This window comes from Homalodisca vitripennis, chromosome 4 (genome assembly GCF_021130785.1).
Source record: "Homalodisca vitripennis isolate AUS2020 chromosome 4, UT_GWSS_2.1, whole genome shotgun sequence".
Classification (NCBI taxonomy): Eukaryota; Metazoa; Arthropoda; class Insecta; order Hemiptera; family Cicadellidae; genus Homalodisca; species Homalodisca vitripennis.
Window position 1 is genome coordinate 123,928,218 of NC_060210.1, and position 24,719 is coordinate 123,952,936.

General features: G+C 33.0%; 1 protein-coding gene across 4 annotated transcripts in view; it reads left to right on the top strand.

The window, feature by feature from the left end:
* The window catches only part of LOC124360095 (5'-3' exoribonuclease 1), a 102,978-nt gene that overhangs the window by 72,993 nt on the left and 5,266 nt on the right, over positions 1–24,719 (top strand). For 3 of the 4 annotated variants that reach the window (XM_046813395.1, XM_046813394.1, XM_046813396.1), the window contains 6 exons: positions 10,478–10,541; positions 13,894–14,006; positions 16,389–16,519; positions 18,123–18,232; positions 21,399–21,535; positions 23,770–23,931. In XM_046813395.1, coding sequence (XP_046669351.1) covers positions 10,478–10,541; positions 13,894–14,006; positions 16,389–16,519; positions 18,123–18,232; positions 21,399–21,535; positions 23,770–23,931 — 717 coding nt within the window. The other variant, XM_046813397.1, reaches the window with a different exon arrangement.

Sequence of the window (24,719 nt, forward strand, 5' to 3'; positions counted from 1 at the left end):
TACACTTGAATTTAATATTTTGCTAGTACTGTTTATAAAACATGATTTTTTCATAATTTTTATAATTAAATCATTTAAATTTATTCTAATATGAAGTTGATTTACCTTTTTTCTATAAATTATTTTAACCTTCACATGTGATTGGCCGTCACAGTCAAGGCCAAGGCTATTATTTTACTAGAGTTGATTTAGTCTTGTATCCGCCAGTATTGGCCTACTGATTTTCCATAAATATTTAAAAATTTGAATCGCTTAATACTGATCTGTTACAGTTTATGTTCTTAACAATAAGAAATTTTTCATGAACTTTTTAAGCATTAAAAAAACTTTAAATAAGCTGATTAGACACAGATTGTATATTGTATTTTATTTTTTTATTGATTTAAAAACTTTTTTAAGCTCGCTTTTAAATTGTTTACTAAAGATTTAGAATAAAAGCTTAAATTAAATTGTTACAAAAAGATGAATTGAAATTTCAGATATAATTCAGGGTTATGCATGGCAAGTATCTTAATATTATCAATCTCTGAGGATTTAAAACATTATTTTTAACTCTATAATTTCTGACGCTTAATTTTCTAAAGCTGTTGTTATAAATAAAAAAGAACATTAAGCCATAATTTTAAATGAAAATGCTTATCTGATTTATGTCTTAACCTAATGCGTACCAATGGACTTTTTACTCATTTCCTCTATAACAAAGCTTAGGTTTGATTAACACATGTAAAATGCCTCCAAATTAAAGATCCCTCTAACATCAAAATCAAATTGGTCCAGGGAGTACCAGGGTGTGGTAAAACCACTTTTATCATCAATAACTATAAAGATGGAGACCTAGTGCTTTTCCCAACGAAAGAAGGGGCAAAAGATTTTCGAGAGAGACTAAGCCAGAAACAACCAAACCGTGATGACACAAAGGATGCATGCAGGACAGTCCACTCATTCCTGATAAACAAGACAAAATATATGGAATCGGGAGGCACCTACAAAAGAGTGATTTTTTACGAAGACCTGATGATGCACGCTGTTGAAATACTCTATGCATGCGCATTAGCAAATGCTCAGGAAGCCCTTCTCATTGGTGACATTAACCAGATACCACATATAAAATAGAACAACACATGACAACCTACTACAACATCATGAAGCTGACAAATGTTGATAAAATCCTAAACCATTCATACAGGTGCACAAACAGTGTGGCAGCTCTAATGTCTCATTTCTACCCACAAGGAATGACAACATGCAGCTCCATAAAGAAGGAAACACAAACTTTTCAACTGGACCACATCAAAAAACTCAACATTGACAAACATGAACACAAAGTACTACTGTTTAAATAATCTGAAAAACTGGAGCTACAAAAATTAGGGTATGATGTGTCATCTATCCACGAGTATCAAGGAAAACAAACTGACCACATTGCGGTTGTACAAACATCAAAGATCCCAGAAGAGGAGCTCTACAACTCTAAACCACACTGCATTGTGGCAATTACAAGACACAGAAAAACCTTCAAATATTTCTCACCAGTGGCAAATGACACACTAAGCAAATGGGTGAAGCAAATGAACAGTTATTCGGACAATGATCTAGCAAAACATCTTAGGGCTGAATCACACATAGTACCACACATGCAAGCAGATGAACACATCCCTCTAAGTCAATCTCTTACACTTCAGACTCACAGTGCCTCTACTCTGGAAAATAAGGAGAAAGGTAATAACACACCCTTGCCGATTACTCAAGAGAACTCAACCATGACACACCATACCTTGCTGCCACCCATTACAGTAGGTGAAGACCACCAAGAAACCCAGGAAAATGGACATGAGACAAAACTCACGAACAACACCTCTTCAGATCAGTATTACCATACTGAAAAAGCTCCTTTTTTAGAATTTCGACGTCCAAGAAAGACAAGGCACAAACAGGCTACAAAAAAACACAAAATCAAAATATTTTGGAATTCTGTCCTACATAAGATGGAATAGCTCCCATAACTATATTTCATCAAAATGTCCAAGGACTATAAAAAAAAGTAGAGAGAATAAACCATCTAATGAATAATTTAAAACCAACAATACTGATACTTTCTGAACATGGATTAAGCACAGAAAAGCTATTACTCACCAAGATTAGTGGATATGAATTAGTAACATCTTACAGTAGGAAATATCATAAAATGGGAGGAGTTGCAATCTATGTACAGGAAAAAGGTAACCTAAAAACAGAAGCAATTGACATATCTAATAGGAACGTGGAACTGGTATGTGAAACTGCATTAGCAAAAATTAATATCCAGAATAAAACACTCTATGTACTTGGTGTTTATCGTCCTCCAGGAGGACAAGTCAAATTAGCTGTTGACATATTAGCTGATGTACTTACTACATATAAAGCTGAAGCTAAACTCCAAATCTTAATGGGAGATGTCAATATAGACAGATTAACTGTAAATACAGACAACACTTTCTTTAAGGATGAACTATCAATTTTTGGTATCAAGCGGTTATCTCTCCCAGAGACAAGCACTACTTATCACTCCAGAACGTCTATTGATTGTATTTTCACAAACATATCAGAAGATATGTTGAACTTTACAGTAGTACAGACTGGGATATCAGATCACACTGGCCAGATTTGCACCATCAACATGCAAACAAATTTGTCCTCTAAGAAAGAAGCTACTGTGAGGAGAATATTTTCAAAGAAAAATCTTGACATACTTGAAGACGAATTCTTTCCAGAAAATTGGGAGAGCGTGCATGCTGCACCAGACGTTGAAGAGAGCTATAACTTATTTTTAACAACAGTAAGACAAACACTATACCATGTATGTCCTAAGAAGAAAGTACAAGCAAAACCAAGTAGGAAGCTTAATGTACAATACAATGAAGAAGTAAAAATTCTAAAAGAAGACTTTCTAACTGCCTTACACAGATATGAACTAACTGGAAATAATGATGACAAAATAGCAATGACTGAAAAAAAGAAAACCTACGACCTTAAACTCCGAAATCTCAAACGAAGCACAACAGCAGAATATATTAATCAGGCTGAAGATTGGGTGGCCAGCTACCTGAAAGATCGTACACAAATTACTGAAATTCAACAAAATCTGAATGGAAAAAAATGTGTATACAGATCAAAGCCACTGCCAGTGAGAAGAGGAGTGCCTCAAGGCTCAGTACTGGGCCCCTTTTTATTTATTCTTTTCACCAACAACTTTTCTGTTTTTATCAATGATAACAATGTAGAGACTATAATGTATGCAGACGATACAACTCTTCTATTTGCAAATGACACATCACATGAATTAGTAAATAGCATTTTATCATCTACAGACAAAGCACTCCAATACTGTCTTCAAAATGACTTAGCTATCAATCCATCCAAAACCACGCATATCAATTTTAGCAGAAGACATGAACAAATACCAGATATTCCCAATATTTCAACAGAACAAAAGACAAAACTTCTGGGGCTTACAATTGATGCTGACCTTTCCTGGGGAGATCATATTAATGCATTGACCAAGAAACTCTCATCTGGGATATTTGTAGTTAAAAGAATGATGTGGATGGGAGGCCCGGAATTAGCCAAAACAGCCTACTACGCGATGGTAGTGTAAGACATATGTAATTATTAGTAACACTAATAACTGGACTTTGCTGGAAAGGAAGTCTCTTGTATTACACTTCGAGACAAACATCCTCCGGATGTAAGTAGATACGCACATCCGCCCAGACGCCGATGGTGAACAAACAGGAAATGCTTATTTGTAAAAACCGTGCGACAATGTAAGGGACAGCCATGCTGATATGAAAAATTGTTACTCACCAATTCTGGATGGAGGAGATTTGGCAGAGGCTGTGGTCAATGAGCTGGCGGGAGAGAAGAACATCAAAACTGAAGAACAAGGAGGAGAGGTGGAAGTGGAGGCCCGGGAATTCGAAAAAGTGAAGTTCGGGAGTGTTTGTGTTGCGGAAAAAAATATCTCTAGGCGCAATAAGTGTGATGTGAAATAAAATGTAAGTAATTTTAAGAACTTAGTATATTTTAGGGTTCATTAATCATTTTCAATTCCATATCTGTTTAAATGTTCACAATTTCGAAAATGTAAATTCATGTAAATGTTTAGCTATTTTAAAGAAAGTTTCTCATGTTTAGTCCATGAACCATTTTTATTGCAACACTACAAAATTACTAGTAAATGTTATAATGAATTAAATTTAAAATAAATTGTAATGAATAATTTAATATCAAACATGTTTTCAAAGTATTAAGGTATTAAGGTTTGTGCTTAATATGTCGATTGACGCAATCAATTGTTAATTAAAATTTTTTAATCAATTTAATGAAATGTTGTCACAAATAAATGTGTTGGTTCATTTGAGGGTATTTGTACTGCCAATCTATCCTATTATTAAATCCTCTCACAGCAACCTTGCTCATAGTATGTCACAAGCTTAATCTTAAACTAAACCAAAACTACAAAACCTTACATGGTGGAGGCGCTAACTAAAACTCGATTGGCATTCAAATTCCTCACATGGGCAAGCACATAGTTTCATAGGCTAGGTATAAATTAGAACTAAATAATATTTATAACAAAGTATTTAACGAAAATAGCCTACTTCAGTGACAAACCACTCATTTACCTGAAAGATAATTAAATTTCCAATAACTCAAAAATATTTTCAAACCCGTAATTAGAGTAACGCCAAGTAAACTAACGAGGTACGTCAATGGACATGTATAATTAAATGGGAACCATACTACATGAAGATTTAATACCATTAGACACATATAGGACTTCCAAGAGTGACATAATAAAAATATTAAATGAAAATGGAATACTATCTAGAGACACAGACACTGTAGCAGACCTCAGACCTATCCTAGCGGCACTTAAGAACTTAACACGTATAAGCGCAAGTCACCCTAATATTAAAACCATATTTAATAATTTAAACTACACGAAAAACTCACCTAAGTGAAGAGAACAGGGGAAAACTATAAGGATCTAGCTACAATCGAGGATTTTCTCTGTGCAGAGAACAAATTTATACGACATAGTACATAACCCTGAGGCGGACATCAAGACACAAGCACCCCCAACCTTAGCACAACATTACGAGCCACTCACACTACCTGACAGAACGAACACAGTAACCATGGGGGAAAAACATACCGTTAATATCAGCTGGGACTTTCGGATTTTCCAGAGCGAAAATCCACAAGATTTTTTAGACAAATTCCTAGTGGCAGGCAAACTTCAAACAGATGGACAGGACAACACTAAAGTTAATTTATTCCCAGGCGCATTTATCAGGTACAGCACTAACTTGGTTCAAACACTACAAGCAAAAAACAAACGAGGGGTTAGCCATACAATGGGATCAACTTGCTAAAAGTTTCATAGAGGCTTTCACTTCATTAGCACAAACCCAGAGTTCTACAAATGATTTTAGAACACAAAATACAGGCGAGAGAACAAGCCAACACTAACCTATTTTTTTTAGATTATTAACAACATGCCGAAGATAATAATAATAATAATAATAATAATATATTAATTTTTATTCCATCAATAATTTACAAAGTATAATTCACAATAACTTTTTCGGAATTTACTGACCACTATTACCAGTAGTGTGGCCAGTGATATAATCTAATAATAATATTAATACACTTAATCTAGAGTCCAGCAACCTTATGTAGTTATTTAAAATCGAGCCGTCCAATTGTAGTGTTTTCTTTTTATTTTATTTATTTTTTTAATACTACTGACGTGAACCAGAGCTGATAGGTTTCTATGAATATCCAAATATTGTTGAATAACGCCGGCCAACAGTGATTTTATTTTCATTGGTTGTCTAACCTGCTCAGAGAGCAAAGTTCAGTTTTGCTCTCAGACAGAGGTTTGTCCAAAATTGTGCCCTGATTTAGTCATGCATTAGCCGGCGTCACTCTGGATACTCAGTGACATAATTCATCTAAAATAAATACTAACTATCCATTTACAATTTTACTATCCTATCCATATTGTGTTTTCCTATATTTTGTTTAAACTGTCACAAGTGGCTGTGTTGTGAAAAATCAATAGTTGTGACTGTGTGGGTAATTAATACAAGTGATACAAGTATTGTGTTGTGTGTAACTAACCTCTATCTGGGTAAGTTAATCCAATTCTAACTTTTCCTTCCTTCTTGTTACTGAGTGCACTAATTATTTTACTGTAGAAATATACAATATATATGTCGTTATTCATGGCGTTAATTAACTCAATACATAATAACAGCAATTAAAACTACTAATAACACATCAATAATAATAATAAAATCTTAACAATAAATATTAGCAATAACAATAACATTTTAACAATAACCGTACCAAAACAACAATATATCACTCAACACATGTAACAAATTAAATAATGAAATAAACAAATATATAAACTTTTCCTTCCTTCTTGTAAACTGAGTGCACTAACTCATCTTACTGTAGATCATATACAATATATACATATATATACACACATGCACATATACACACATATACATATATACATACATACATATATATATACACACATACATGTCGGTATTCATTATATCAATAACTCAACACAGAATAACAACAATTAAACTAAATAATAACACATCAATAACAATAATAAAATCTTAACAATAACAATTACATTTTAACAATAACAATTACATTTTAACAATAACCGTACCAAATCAACAATATATCATTTAACACATGTAACAATAAATAATTAAATAAGAAATATATAAATATAATAATATGTAAATATACTAATGTAAATATTCAATTTCATGCTAAACTAACTGAACTACATTCTATCTGAGGACATAATTTAAAAAATTAACATCTTCCTGCAATAAAAGCCAGTTAAACAGTTTAGCACAATTTGCTTTAAATGAATTACAAGTCCTAAAAGAAATTGGTATTTGATTAAAATATTTAGGTGCAAGGTATTGGAAGGAATGCCTAAACATTTCTTTTTTCACTTTAGGAATTCTTATTGTACCATGTTGTACATTACGGGTAGAGTAAAACAAATTTTGGTTTCCATTATTCCCGCTTCTAATAAAGAAGGTTCTTAACACCTTATATACAAACAGATGTTGAATCGGTAATATTTTTAAATCAACGTAAAGTGGAAATGAACTGTCAGTTTTTTGTTTACTTAAAATTATTCTGAGAAAGTAGTTTTGAGTAACTCTTAATTTTTCAATTAGATATTTAAACGTCCCACCCCAACAATTTATTCCGTACTGCATCCGTGAATGGATTAGTGCATAATATAATGTTCTTAATAGTTCTTTATCACAACAGTTTTTCAAAAAATAGAACTTTCTTATTGACATGCGTAATTTCTTATGAAGGTCGCTTATATGGTTTTCCCATGTTAACCTACTATCAAAGACTATACCCAAATATTTAATGTTATTGACCTTTTCTATATGTTGACAATCAATATAACTACAATTATAATCATGAAATTTTAAAGTGAACGGAATGTTGTAATCTGAAAGGCTAAAATTAATATACTTTGTTTTGTCAACATTAACTATCATTCTGTTAGCTTCACACCAATTTTGTAATTTTGCGATATCATGAGCCATAATATCTCCCAAGCAATCTACATCAGAATGAGAGTAAAATAACGCCAAATCATCAGCAAATGCAAATACTTTTCCTTTAAAATTAGTTTGTAATAAATCATTTATATAAATTAAGAATAAAGTCGCAGAGATAACGGAACCCTGGGGCACTCCTGTCCCAATTATTGAGGGAGTACTAAGGTGGTTACCTATTCTCACTTGTTGCTTTTTCCCAGTTAAGTAGCTGTTGAACCAGCTTAAGGCGGAACCCCTGATACCGGCTGACTCAAGTTTATTTAGGAGTATTTTGTGATTTACCAGGTCAAAAGCCTTTTTAAAGTCAACAAAAATACCAGTTGTCAATTTACTATTGTTTAAGCTACCGTATATCAAGTTAGTTACGTCAATGAGAGCGTCCTCTGTTGATTTCCCCTTTGTAAACCCAAACTGGTATGTACTGAAAAATCTTCTATTATTGAGAAAAGAGACTAGACGAATTATTACAATCTTTTCAATAATTTTAGAGAAAACTGAAAGAAGGCTTATCGGTCTTAAACTGTCTAATTTTATTGAATTTGTTTTTTTAAGAATTGGTACTACAATGCTCTGTTTGAGGTTTGCAGGAAAAACCCCATTTTGGAAGCTCAAATTGATTATGTATACCAATGCAGGAGCAATCAAATCGATGACATTTCTAATCAATTCTACATTAAAGCCATCAATACCAGCGGACTTTTTATTTTTAAGTTTTTTTACAATTCCAATTACCTCGAAAATAGTAGTAGGTATCAGGAAAAATGAGTTGGGTGTGTTAAAGGTTGTTGTATTTGGTGCTGTGACTGTACGAGGTCGGCCCTCTTTCACTAGATCAGTCTGTACTCTTATCAGGTACTTACTTATCTCTTCGGCAATCTCCCTTGGTTCTAAGATTACTGACCCATCACACAGCTCTATTTTGTTAACGCATTTAATTGAAGCCTCACCAAATATACCATTGATTACTTTCCATTGTTGTGATACATCTCCATTGCAATTACTAATTTTCTTTGCAAAAAATTCATTTTTGGTTTTATCTATCTCTAATTGCAAATTTTTACAAAAACGTTTATAATAAGCTGTAAAATTTATATCGTATGGTCGCTTTTTAGCAATTTTGTATAATTTTGTTCTCTTTGAGATAAGTAGTATAAGTTTCTTATTAATCCATGGACTAAGTATTTTTGCCTTACTGATTTTTTTGTTACTAGTTGGGTCCAATCTGCTGCCATTAACAATTTTAACAAGGTAATCATGAAATTTATCATAAGCTAAATTGACGTTTTCAGTTTGGAAGAAATCTTCATTATCTATGTCCCTCAATTTATACCTAACCTTTTCGTAATCAATAACAAACTTATTCGGAGAGGACATATTCATAATACGATCGTTAATATTTATCGTGTTATTTGAATAAATCTTGAGGCCTATTAAACAATGATCAGTTAGCCCAATATCAAAAACTGAAACATTGAAATTATTTAAATTTCTATTCCTAACAAATACAAGATATGACCCTACAATACAGGACAAGCAAATTATACATTTTATCATACAGGGACTAAAACCAGAAATCTGTGAACGAGTTATAGGCCTGAAAAACGACACCTTAAGTGATCTAGAGACTAATTTAAAAATTACAGAACAGCTAGTTCTAACACAAATGAAAAACAAAGAAAGGTACAATAGGGTTGCAGCAAACAGACCCTATAGTACACCCTACCACCACATCACCAGAACCACACACCACACATCATGTAAACCTCACATCAGAATCTCACATTAGATATGGATTCATTTCTTGGGGCTCAACATCCGAGGCCAACCTTAACAAAATCCTGATCCTCCAGAAAAAAAGCTATTAGAACACTTGCAGGCCTAGGCCCTACAGATAGCTGCAGAGAAGCGTCACTTGAACGCTTGATGATAACTACTATACACTTGAACACTTCAACGTACTATGATCTTAACCGTCACATCACTCTACATACTTGCAGTTGTCCTCTACACCAATCAGCTGGACCTTCCAAGAAATGAAGACATACATTCATACAACACTAGGAGACCAGCCGACTACAGTCTTCCTATTCACCACACAACAACATTTAGCAAAAAACCTTCATACATTGGCCGCAAAATCATCAACTCATTGCCACAAAACCTTAAGGACGAGAGAGGAAACCAGTTAAAAAAATTAACTTCAGAACTGGCTAGTGGAGCGACCCTTATACTCGATCAAGGAGTTTTTTGACCTTTTATAAGATGACAAAACATTACACAAAATTAATAAATAAATAAATACATAAAATTGTAAAGCAAGATTACCACATGTTGACGCCATTGTATTTCTTAAAGAAATTGCAAATAAAGAATATTGTCTATTGTCTACATTGACTGCGAAATTTTTGCCTATAAGGGTCACTGGATACTGAAAAAAACTGAGCAGTCTTGTATTCCTAGGCAACGCGTCGCGCCGGCGATCCCGCAGTACAGCGTGCTCCTTTGGCTCACCAGCGATCCACCCGTACTGAATGTGTTAACTCTATATTATTACTTGGACAGGTTCAAGTTTCAATACTTCTACATTTTTACATTCCTCTGTCAAACAGCTTATTTTCTTCCATTGACACGTGGGGTTTTTCTTACATTCTAACAGGTTTTAAAATAATAAAAGTTTTTCAATATGAAAATACTGAAATTCTTAGTGTTTAAGTTAATGCAAGTATTGAAAATGTATACATTCCTGTTTTCCTAACTTGTTAATTCAGTTTTGTATTTTAGTAATTGGTATTGTGTTTTAGCCGATGAGAGTTTCCAACGCTCAGAGCTACACTGCCCAACTATTCTCATTGCAACAGAAAATGGGTGAGTTATTGCTTTTATTGCTAATGAATGAGCAGTTAATAATGCAAATTAAAATATAACTGTATAAAAGGTAATCATAAGATCTGCTAAATTTTAACCCGGGATTACTCGCGCCTGTAAAACTCCCGCGATCGCTCGCGCCGTTAGGGCGCTCCTAACATTTGACATTCTTCTACAAATTGATGTATATGTTGTATATACACATATTATAGGAAATAAATAAATTGTTAACACATCTCAAATCACACATTAACATGTTTTATTTTAATTTTTAACTTATTTGTTTATAAAAAATGCATTTATGAACAAAAATTTCCAAACTTTTACTTTTTTCCAAATCACCTTATTTTAAACAATATAGAATATAACAATTTAGTATAATATAGAAATAATGTAGAATTAATAATTGTTAACACATCTCAAATCACACATTACACATTACATGTTTTATTTTAATTTTTACTTATTTGTTTATAAAAAAATGCATTTATGAACAAAAATTTCCAAACTTTTACTTTTTTCCAAATCACCTTATTTTAAACAATATAGAATATAAAAATTTAACATATTGAGCCATATTGAACAAAACACATCCACGCGTCAGAAACACAATCACCACACGGACAGTTCCGCGATCACTCGCGCCGTTAGATCTGGGCTAACACTAGCGGAGCACGCTCCTTCCCCCCTCCACTGCTACCATCCCCAACACACTAAAATTCCCCAACTACTGTGGTGGTTGGTTAGGCTACTAACGAAACCATTATTCAACGCTCAGTCACATATATTCATAATTAAAAAAAATTTCTTCAGAGGAACTAAAAATGTTAGATTCAATCTAATAGCGCGAGTAATCCCGGGTTAAACAGTTGGAAGACAGTCAAATAAAACTTAGATGTTTCTAGGCAATAATGTATACTTTTTGAGATATTAAAATTTTTTGGGCATTGTTTCCCAATCCAAAATTCAAATTTTGTTCTTTCCTTAATACATTTTTGGAAAGAAAGTGTAAATATTGAAAATTCAGATTAGAAATTCCTCAAACATTTTCCAGTTAACTAATTATTTACTTTTCAACATTCAATCAAAAGAATTTAATTTGAAATTATATGTACATATATATCTTGAGATTGGCTTTTTATTTTAAAAGTCTAGAGAATATTTTTCTATGGTTTCCTAGTGTTAGCAGCATGTCACTAATGACTTTTATAGTTATTTTGGTCTCTTAGACACAACCTGAAAATCCCTAATCACTCAGATTCATAATTATGCGAGTTGCTACTTTTTTAGCGAAGAATACTTGTTAAGTTTCCATTGCTTGTTATTCCATACGTTGCAACTCTAAAATATATATGTATGAGAATGTGAGCAAAATACATACATTTTAGTGTTTCTGGAGTTTGCCCATTGACCTGAGTGCAAATAACCCTCTGGACATCTTTTTAAGCAAAGTATGGATTTGCTTATCCCATGATACATTTTCATCCAACAACCAACCTAATATTTTGTGATTTCTAATGTTCAATTTTAGGGTTATTTCGATTTTTTCTTGTTTTCTTGTTTAAAAAGAATAACCAATAAATTTGTTTTTTCAAAGTTTAGTAGTAAATTTTCGTTATTAAAATAGTTTAGAGTGTTAAGAATATTGTGTTTTGCTTTATTTTGTAATATTTGCGTGGTTTTTCTCATTACAATTAAATCATCAGCGTAGAGACAAGGTTTATTGATTTTATGTAACGTGTGTGATGGCAACCTATTCAGGTATCAAAGAAACTGTACAGATCCGAGAATTTACTCTTTACGGTACTCCATGTTTAACAGTTTTTAAAGAGGACTTTTCCACTGGTAAATGATCAAATTGTGTTATGTATTCCAATTCAACATATTGGTGTCTGTTGAATTCAACAAAACACTATAGACTTTGTCTTTGCGCCTTAAAAGGCATAAATTCTTTATAGAGAGACTGCACTTCGTAAAAATGTGGTTTTTACCTTGATGTTAGTAATATTGTTGAGCTAATTTGTTTACTATAGTTGCTTACAGAATTCAAACTTTCTATATGAATACTTTCTATATACTAATCTGAAAAATTCCTCAGTACTTTATCACTTCAGAACATAAGTGAAATAGTATTTAGATCTAGTAATTGCAGACACAATAATTCACTTGCAACCACTCTTAAATCCACATATTTTTCAATTTTCAAAAAAGATATCTAATCCATTGCTTGTAAAAAAATTACACAATTCTCCAATAGTTTTAAGTTTATTCCACCATGCCTTTCAGCATCCAAGATGCTATCGTCAGGTGTGCATTCAAAGAATTTGAAACAGTATAAATATTTTTTAAAATCTAAATACTATCATCAGCTGAATAAAACTTAATGAAATGTTTCTATTAGTAAAAGTATAATAAATATATGTATAACATTTTGGGCCAAAAAGAATTTTGTTATATTTTAAAAGAAAGGTGAATTTTGAATCGATCCAACATCATTGTTTAGTATTTGATCTTTTTATATTTGTCAATGTATAGTGTTTCATAAGCGTTAAGTTCTTCTTGTTTATAGACTGATTTTAATAATATATAGTTTTTAAAGACGTTATTGGAGTCTAATGCATGTTTGGCAATAGCTTATTTTTTTAGTTAGTCCGTATTTATAATATCTTTCAGGTTCTTTAAATCTTTTTTTATAGATCTTTTTGTGTGACTGATGTAAATTTTATCACAATCTTCCCGATTAATTTTGTAAATACTGCTTTTGTGAAATAAATGAAAAATTATTGGATAATTAATTGTTAATTTTTTTATGGCAAAGGTTTATATTCCGGTAAGAAGAACTCCCTCCTTCAATGTCTAATCATATTTTTAAATTTTTTTCAATGAAAATAATTCAAAATCCAAGAAAGGTTATAAGTTAAAATTTACATGATTAAAAGACATTTTTCAATGCTGGCAAGACAGTAAGAAAGGTTGTTTGAGTAGGATTTTAAATCCTTTAACAAAGTAGGCTGATATAGTTGTGATTAAACTGCTCTAAAGATGTTGAATGCTTTTTGAGAGAATAGAGAAAATTTCTCTTGATGAGTATGTATATATGTTGTGGCCATATTATGTACACATCTATTTTTATGTTATTTTAAGAACTGCATGTTTCCAGTATTGTACATTTTATAAATCATGCCTATAGTCTACTGCAATTATCGTGCAGTAGTGGACTACAAATGTTATGGTAGTTAACTCATTAACAAGTTCATGCTGAAGCAAAACAATATAAGAACAGATTAAGTACAGATCCGTGTGATTGATGCACATATATTTTGAATAAGAAGGATGTCCAATGTTGATACAGGAATGACACTTTCAAAGTATTACTACTCAGAAACTCAAGATGGTTCTGTCGTCTGCACGATCACCTGCAATGGCAAGGAGTATCGAGGAGCACCGTCATCGTCTAATGATACGGTTAGTGCATGTATTAAAGGTGATATAATTGTCATCTGTTCCATATAACGTTAACTTTCAATACAATGCAGAACATTAGATTACAATTGACATTATAATTTCGATCTGACGTGCATGTGTTTTGACAGTTCATATAGTACATAAATCAGCACTACCACTACTATTTATATACCATTTCAAACAGGACTAATTGTTGATTTCAATGGTGAAATTGGTTTTGCTGTTTTTTTAAACAATGAGGTTGTTATAGGTTATATCAGGCAAAATTTTTGTTTCTTTTGGAAACATTTAGTGTAAAATTATATTTTTTCTAATTTTTGATAATGATTATGACCATATTAACAAATTTAGGTACACCCCACCACTTTTTCAACAATTAAAAAAATAAATTATAAATAGTTAATTTATTAATTTATTTTTTTGTAGTACATATACATCCGTAAATGTTGGTATATTTTGGAAACATTTAGTGTCAGAATTATATTTTTTGTAAATTTTTGAAAATAATTGTACCCATTCAACAAATTTAGCCTTCTGTGTACTATTTTGTGTGGTTTCAACAATACATTTCTTTTCTTTTTTCAAGAAAACCTGGATACCAATATGTATTTTCTGAAACTAGATAAGATAAAATGAAGAATAAATTAGTCATCTCAGTTTCTGATATTTATTATACTATCACACTTTAGGTACAGTCTCACGCCTTTTAAAAAAAAGTGCTTTTTCAAAAGTACCCCTAAACCTGCAAAAGTCCTTTTAAAATAAATTAAAATTGTAAAAGAATAAAAAATGTCTTATATTAAAACCTGGTGGCTTCCATCAAGATTACAAAGCAGAAGTTCTTTAATTGTTTCGTCGTCATTTCCTTGACAGCCTCTTGCATCTGCAAATAGTTTTCCCTTCAACGATGTTTTCAACTGCGGGAAAAGAAGAAATTGGCTGGCCCGATGTCAGGAAAGTAGGGTGAATGTTCTAGTATGGTAACCTGTTCTTGGCTAGATAAATTATATATTAATAAAGACTGATATGTGCCAAGGCATAGTCATGAAGCAAAACCCAACTGTTTCTCACCCATTTTCAGAGTGTTTCCTCCTTATAACATCTCTCAAGTGCCTAAGAATTTCCACATAAATTTCTTTGGTCACTGTTGCCCCGCTCGAATAAACTAGTAGTGAATTAGTGAGAAATTCGATTCATGTTCAAATGATCATGATGGATTCTGACTACACTACCATGCGATAAATTTACCTCAAATACAATTTCGTCTTTAGTCTCATGTTTGCTCCTACAACTTGCTGTACTCGCTCAATTGTAGCAGTTACAGGTCGTCCACTACAAGGATCATTTTCAATGCTTACGTGACCTTCACAAGAACGTTTGTGCCATTCATACATTTATTTCTCCTTTATCACCTCGCCTCTGTAAGCATGAATTACTACCTGGAGAGTTTCACTAGGTGACTTTTTAGGCAAAAAACAGAGTTCAATGTTTGATCGCTGTTCACCAACTGCCTGTTTTCATTGAGGAGGTCAAATTGCAAACATATGAAATCACCCTCCATATGAACAGTGGTAACTGAGCAATACCAACACTACAGATATTTTCTCTCCAGGAGTAGCACCAATTGCTGCAAAAAAAAATATTCTTCCTGTAAGTGCGCTGGGTTTATGTTGAAATTTATTCCGGGAACTTTTTGACTGTACCTCATATAATACTATAGCCATTAATGCCTAAATCACATTGAGTTAGTTAGATCTTCAGTATTCCATCTTGACATAAATTTGTCTAAAATTGCTTTATTACATTTCAAGATACAGTGGCTAATGCAGCATATCATTTTATTTATTTATTGTTTTGATGCAAATTAGTTAACTTGATACCAGTTTTAATATATATTCTGATTTCATCATTGTGGTAAAATATTTAGTTAAAAAAACAGGACTTTCATTAATAGTAATAATAAAAACATTCTAGGTTTACCCCAACAAAAAACTCAATTTTACAAAAAGAAAACCACTTATATGTTTGCTAAATTTTTGAATCAGTTGCAATTAAATATAAATAGAAAAATCATTGAAAAGGGCTTTCGGAATTTCCTAAAGAAATATTTGTTGCTGCAGCATTTCTGCTAATCAGTGGAAGGGAATTTTCCTAAATCTTAAACAAATATTTGAGTATTAGGGATCTCACCACAAGAAATCACCTTCACACATGGTCTAGTAGCATAGTATTAGTTTTTCAATACTCTTTACAGGCAGCGGAGAGTGCTGCTGCAATGGCACTGCAAGGACTGATGGAGGAGGAATATTGGGATCCACCACAAGAGACCACCTCCGTACATGGCCTAGTAGCATAGTATTAATTTGTTAATACTGTTTATAGGCAGCGGAGAGTGCTGCTGCAATGGCACTGCAAGGACTGATGGAGGAGGAATATTGGGGATCCCACCACAAGAGACCACCTCCACACATGGCCATGTCATCAGTACGACACAGCTTTCCTCCACCAAACAGGTGCAACTTTTTTATTATTAATGATATCCTTGTTATTTTATATATGATTATTAGTTAGAAAAAAGTTCAAAATTTTGAAAATATTTTTTGGCTTAGACAATATACAGATGCATGTCCAGTTAAGAAAGATAATAAGTTCTCTTAGTTGTTTCAACATATGGAGAACTTTAAATCCTGTGTTATTGATTTTTTTGTATCACTGAACAATGGAAAATATCCGGAAAATTCCTTTACAATCCATCCATTGTCAGAAACAAACTTCAAACAAAGAACATCCTTTAAGTGCCCCAGGCTTTTGTGGGAACGTGAGACTCCTAGTGTCTACTGTTTACAATGTGTCATGATGTCCCTCAGCACCAAACATTTCATATTTTGTTAAAATAGTTCATTACTTTCTGAACAATAAATATAGTGGAGCAATTTTGTTATGTTTTGTGGGAGAAGAGGTTGATTATAAAATAGTGTATAGTAATATACATACTGTACATAAAACTCATAATTTGTTACCTGGAAATATAAATTTTAGACAATGGCCGAGCGGACTAAGATGTAAAACTTTGGATTTGAGCTAGAGATAGTTCATGTCCTAATTCTGTCTGTGACAGTTGCACTTCTTATCAGTACCATCAACTTTTTACTGTATCAACTCTTCAATTATTCTGTTTCATAAGATCCTCGCAGAGGCCCATGAGTATTGACATCTTCTTAAAAGGGAATCACTTTCTCCTTTTTTTAAATCACAATGTGTGTGTGTGTGTGTACATATAGATATAATCATTCCCTAGAACCGGCAATCAATGGATAGTATGGCATCGGCACACTGGCAATCAACATATCATTCATCCGTTTTTATTGTTTGGTGGAGTCAGTGATTACAGTTCACATACATGTAAAAGTCCATATGATTTATATATAATTGCAAATGTTATGAATATCTGAATAACATGATGCTTTTATGTGTTTATTTATGTTAATAATATCTTCAGTTACAGATGCTGAAAACCATTGTGGTAACATTTAATTTTATATTTTTAATGATTTAACCCTTGAACTAGTAGTTCATTTTTCCAAACTGGCAAGCTGTTTTTGGATTATATGTCGCCTTTTATATAAAATGTAAATGTATAAACAAATCTAGATTACTGTAATCCTGCATGTTTGGTTTTATTTTGTTCACAGTGAGCTGGAAAATATACTTGTATGTAAATTTTCTTTGTAAATCAAAGTTATAAAAACCGGTTCTTTCAGATAAAAAGGGAGTGGGATTTTGCCTACAGAAGATAGTTATGGGATTAAAGAAAATATTCCACAATGGCACTAGTTTTAGGAAATGTACATTTTTAAAAATATATGACAACTTGTAGTATATAAACATGAAAATCATAATTTATTATCATGGGAACATAAACTTTAGCACATAATTTAGATCCACAGTGGCTTAAGACACTTGAAAAGATAAAGCAGTATCTGAGCATTTGTCACTACACAAGTATAACCAAAAATAATAAATTTCAAACATTTCTACATTTTGAGATTTTCCTTTTTTTATATTTGTATGCTTTATTTTTATCTTTTAATCTTGTGTGTTTCTCAACATATCCAGGATGCCTATGGGACACATGGGTGAGCCAGCCAAGCCCTCTACTCTGCCACAACCCCCCGTCAACTGGTGTCAGAACCCTCTGACCAGTACAGACCAGAGCTTCCAGCCAGGTACTTCATATACAGTTTTTGTAATACAATTACTCAAAATTGGTAAATTTCCTTTACATTTGACTGTTTTAACCCTTTAAGTCTTAATGGGACCAATTTAACCCTTTGATTAGTACGGGAAACTGCTTCAAAATAGTAATGACGTTCCAGAACGTCAAATGAAAAAGAAGCCATAAGGAGTAGTGACGTTCCAGAATGTCAATTATTGTTTATTACAAAATTGTTTTTCTTTTGTTTTTGTTTTATTTGCATACATTTAGAACCATGGAAGGATACCACGTTTCACTGCCCAGACTGCAATGTAGCTTTGTGTATTTACCCTTGTTTTGAGGAATTTCACACCAAAAAAAATTGTAAATCACAAAAAAATGTAATGTAATTTTTATTTGTAGTCAATTAAAAAAAATACGTTTAATGTGTTTTTTTTTTACTCCTATGGAACAAAACCTAGTGACATTCCAAGACGCCATTACTCCTTAAAGGGTTAAAGTAATCGTCTACTTTCAAACATATTAAATAAAAGTTTTTAAATACTGAAATATATTCAAATATTTTGTCTTACAATTTATTTCCAAAAATCAAGGCCACAAACTGTTTAATATTTTGTTTTGAATAGGTAAAATATCACTATTTAAGAGGGGGTGCTAGTACGTAAGCTGTCGGCTGCACATCCGAGGCTCCTTTAAAACTGTGTCGTAAATAGGAACTCAAATCCATAAATTTTTCATTTAAGAATTTTATATTTTAGTGCTCAGTGCTAATGAATTGTTATAAATATGATTATTGGTTAATAATAATGGTTTATAATTTATATTCACAATAGAGTTTCTTATGAGAAAATTTATACTAAATATTAACTATAAACAATTAGTATTATCAGATAAATATACTTTCAACAATTTATTAGTATTGAGACACTAAAGGCTTAGTTGGTGTGGCCTCAACAGTGACCACAGCCAGTAAGGATACTTGTCAATAAAACTGTTACCAAGGAGTGTCATGTTGCAGCATAGGTGTATGCTCATGTTTGTTGGAGTACAAAATATCAATGGTAAACCTTTTCCACACCATAGATAGAATTTTAGTAATGCCAATTATGGAGTTTACTTAAAAGTTATATAAGTTTTTTCTTCCACCATAAGTACGAAGGTTTTCCATTTACCAAGTTACAGAACAACTCTTCGTAACTATCGACTGTATCTATCTTCGTAGACTGTATCTAGAGGTTTATGGAAGACTTTTGTGCGTTGATGGTTAGAAATGTGAGAACTTATATATTGATGTCAGTACATTTGTCAATTCAAGTATAGCCATTCTGTAGTAAAAGATAGAGAATACTTTTATCATCACAACTAGAAGTACATTACTGGTCAAGTATAGTATATTTAATATTTTCTCAAATTTACATTACCTCTTTCAACTAAACCCTTAGATTTTCTAACATGAGTAGAATTTATGCACAACAATAATTATAAAATAAGAAGCACTAGTACTTTTAATACTTAAAATGTAAACAGAAGCTTCAGCCATTCATGCCATTTTATACATCTCCATGTGTTTAAATATACCAATGACATTGTGCCTATTAATAATTTAAAAATATTAATAGTTTATATTGTCTTATTCCGGTGTTTAAAAACTGGAGTTTACATAAAATTGCAACTTAATGGTTCATTAGTGTTTGTATGATGGCTCATCCACACACCCAATAGTAGAATACAGAGTTCCACCTATAGGAATGTTCTTATGAATACGAGGCACATCCAGAAAGTAAGTGTACTGGTACTCTCATAGCTGTAGGGAATACTTTTTGACATTTTGGCAGCACTGTCGCATTAGCTGACCCCTTCCCTTCAAAATGAGACTAATCCGAGGTTATTGTGTTGAAAACTCTTTTGACGCAGTAGCATCTCTCGTAAAAAACGTTGATTGTATCTCCTGCCAAGTGTGAAATTGGTGCTGTCATTCGCTACCTTGTTGTAAAAGGAAAAGTTCTGGTTGAAATTTATGAGGTGAAATCTGTTTATGGTAATGGAGCTATGAATTGTACAAGTGTGTACAAATGGCTGTACTTCCGTGCATGACAATCAGAGGAGCGGAAGACCTTCAATTGTGACTGACCAACTTGTGGAAAAAATCGAGATTGCTGTCTGTGACGATCGCAGATTGACATTAGATGAACTTTCTGCAATGTTTCCGCAAATCTCCAGATCAATGGTACACAAAACAATCACAGAAACTTTTGGATATCAAAAATTGTCTGCAAGGTGGGTCCCAAAACAGCTGACAGAACAGCACAAGTTGAATGGAGTGCAGAGCTCCAGAGTTTTTGGAATGCTACGAACTCGAGGGCGATGGTTTTCTCTATTATATTGTTACTGGAGACGAAACTTGGGTTGCACACTACACGCCTGAAACTAAGAGGCAGTCTCAGCAATAACGTCACACCTTGTTAACCTCTGCTAAAAAATTCAAAAGCACAATTTCAGCCAAAAAAATCATGGCATCCGTATTTTGGGATCATAAAGGCATAATTTTGATTGAATATCTGCCTCAAAGGAGATCATCAACCCAGCAAGATACTGTGAGACGAAAAAAAAAATTTTAAAGGGCGATTCAGAATAAAAGGAGGGGCTTGCTGATGAAGGGAACCTGTCTACTGCATGACAATGACAGACCTTACACGGCCAACGCCACAAAGCAACTCCTAGACTCTTATGGATGGGACATTTTGAACCACCCCCTGTATTCCCCTGACCTGTCCCCTTCAGATTTCCATCTCTTCACTTCCCTGGAGGTGCACATAAGTGGAAACAAGTTTTCAACCAACGAGGAGGTGAAGAGGGAGGTGGAGAAGTGGGCGAAAGAGCTGGTAGGAGACTTCTTCGAGGTAGGCATAAAAAAATTGATCCCACTTGCATGGAGAGGGATGGTGGCTATGTCAAAAAATAACTAACGTATTTACAAGTGTAACCAAGTATATTTTTGTTTGAATAAACTTTTTTTGAACCGTACATAAATTGAGTACACTTACTTTATGGACTTGCCTCGTATTTGTTTCTAGAACTATTGTATGTAAACAAATTCTGTTAAAATAAATAATTGCATCCTGAGGCACCCAGTCTTGTAGTAATAGAAACAACAACTAACAACTGTTTTCTCCCAGAGTGGAGGATGGGAGGACAGGGGGCAAGCAGGTCGGCCAACCCTCACTTATACAAGATGCCACAGCACCCGTCGCACATGCTGCAGCACCCACCTCAAAATCAGCACATGTCGCAGAGAGCTGGACATTTCAATCTGGTAAGTGAACACCTGCAATATTGGATTGATTGTAAACTTCATTAATTTAATTGTAATATTCTTAGTTGTTAGGCTTATATGGCTGGTGTCATAACTGACATATATTATATATTTTATGGTTATATGGCAATGAAACCATGCTCATACTATTCAATTCTAGAGGTATTTTGACTCACTGTGGACAGCTATCTTCAGAAAATAGATGTTAAAGCAAGATTCATTTATACAGTTACCACTGTTGTCATTTCTTTTTTTATAATTTCAGAGGCTATATGATAATACTGGCTGAAAGTTAACAAAGCCTATAATACAAGGAATTGGAAAAGTTTTATTATTGTGTGTCTATCTACACGAATGTTGAGAACAAACTTATCTATAGACTAGACATTTTGCATGAAGCTTCATTGGCTGAGTGTTCACGAAGCCTGTCACTTGAGAGGCAAGACATTTTGAAAGCAAACTGGCCTAGGCGTGAAAGCTTCATTTCTTAAAGGCAGCACTGAGTTTGATAATGGTGTGGGATTTGGCTGAGCAGTAGTGCAATATTTTTACTTTGGTCTGATGGGTAACCATTACCATCAGTAATGAGAAAAGATAGGAATAAATTAATTGTAAACAGACTGAGCACAATCACATGATATTTAAAAGTGTGTAATTTTTATTCATAAGGTAAAAAGAAAATAATACATTGGAAAGTCAGTGTTAAAAGTTGGTGACAAAGTTTGATTTCAGTGCACTCTTGCATTGTAGTACCCTCCTTAGCTCACCGGAACTTTTACTGTCTTTGAACCTTACTATGAAACATAACTTAATGAACAAAAATGTGAATATATCATGTGGCAAGATATCTTGAGAAAGGTTTCATCTGTAGGCGTTTAAGCTTTGCATAAAACTTCATTTCCACACAGATAAGAATGAGTTCTATGATGGTGCGTGTCCAACCATGGAATTTGGTTGAGCGTCATTGAAGCCTGACACTCACTAGGCTGATTGTCTGTCTCTCTATCTGTCTGCAGAGTCTGTTACACGTTGTGTAGTGTGCCTATTCCTTATTATTATAAAACACACACTGGAGAGCCTAACCTTAGTCACTCTTTGGAATTCAAAGGGTTAAGCAATCATCTTTTCTTTTATTTTCTAAACATTCTTTTATTGATCTTGAGCTATTGCTCCAAATAAATGTTTTAAAGCTTGTAATCAAATAACTTTTAGGCTTAAAGAAATTGATTGTTTAAATCAAGCAGCTAGCTCGGAATTATAACATAATATGTTTTTAATCTGTTCTAATAAGATAGCTGTACTTGATAAGATAGCTAGTATTATTCCATAATAATATTGTAAATACATTTACACCTTTTTTGGAATAAAAATTATTCTTATTCTATTCTTATTCTTAATGTCATGTCATTCTGAAATTTAAATTCATATGAACAATTCATAGGCCTACCAGCATGCAGCTATTTGAGACAAGCTGTGTTTAAACACAAATCCCCCGGTTTGTTATAAACATTTAAAAGAAAAAATTATCAAATTACAGATGTTTTTTTTACAGATATTTTGTTCTATCTTTCGGATCTCCAATATATGAGTATACATACTAAACCTCAATAATAGGGACTGAACATGTTTCGGATAACCCACATTTTCAGTAATACAAGGTTATGTTAATAAGAACTTTTGGGAAACATACATAGTTATACTTAAATTGTAACAATACTGTATTATTTTATAATATGTACAGAATAAGAATAATATTTTACAAAACATTTACAGTCAATTAGTATAAATTTCCTGTTTTTGAAAAAATCAGAGGCAAGAGTAAACAACACTGAACTTGCCACTGCAGGACAAGCGATGATGGGGAAACAGGTTTTGTTGCTGCCAGCAGGGTTGGCAGGTATGTAGATAGTTAGCAGTAGTGGCTCATCTACTGACAGTATAGTTATGACTGGATACACAGCTTGTGAAAAGTCAGATGGTATTGAGGAGGAGGGTTTTTCACACACATTGGTGTGGCAGCGAGGTGGTTGAGGTGCTTTCCTCCCTTACAGCCCTCGCCATAAATATTTTGGAAGCTATCAATATAATATCAAAGACTGGATACAATATAGTATCCAGTAATCGAAGTTCTGATCAGAGTTTTACTGTAGTGCAAATCCACCTCTGCACATAATATTTTATTGGAATTGTGAGATTAGATTTGTTTTAAGTTTATAATGTTGTTTATTGTGCAGATGCCATCATGGCAGAATGGACCGCCACCGTTCATACCATTACAGGCAGAGACAAGGTTCCGGCACCAGAGCCAGCACCCACCTCCATCACTACCCCCACCTCGGAATCACCCACCACCACAGCAGGAGTTGCCCAAGCCCACTCCTCCTCCCGCCACTTCTGTAAGCAAACTACACTTCAGATTTTGAATTTTGTTATTTACGAATATTACACACGACTTTTAGTTTAATTTTTTTATATTTTATCGTTAAACCATGCACTCAGTATAGATATGTAGACACCACTCTCGGTTCAGCTACTAGCTGTTATAGAAGACAACATCTATTAATGTTGAGTTAATATGAGTTAAAGAATCGTATTGTACATTATGTGATTCACTGAGGAGAAGCATCATGTTTTATCAAGAGATGAAGAAACTAATTGAATTTTATGTGATGTTCTATGTTTATTTTATTTATGTTAATTTCTCATAATTATTTCTTTTGAATTTGAGTTTAGCTTTAGTTCACCTTCCTTTTATTGCAGCGTCTAGTATTTTATAATCATGATATAGAGTGACATATAGTTAAATATTGCTTTCAATTTGTGTCATATTGGCTTGCTTGTATATCGGTGTAAAGTCTGCCTCGGCTATAGAATTGTAAAAGTTGTACGAACCTCATCAAATGTTTTGTGTATTGACAAGTTCAAACATGTCAAGGCGCAGTGATTGATAAACACTATTAATATGGCCAGCAAGTAAAATAGAATCTCAAACTGATAACATAAATTGTGTGTATATTAAGTAGTTAATTCATAATACATATTGAATAACACAAGAAACCTGATTGGGAGCTACTGCCTCATTCTTCCTTCACTGCTTGGAACAGATTTCTCATTATCTGAATATAATATTTTGGGCTCACTTTACATTGAATAAGTAAGTTAGTACAAAGATAATATTCAAAAC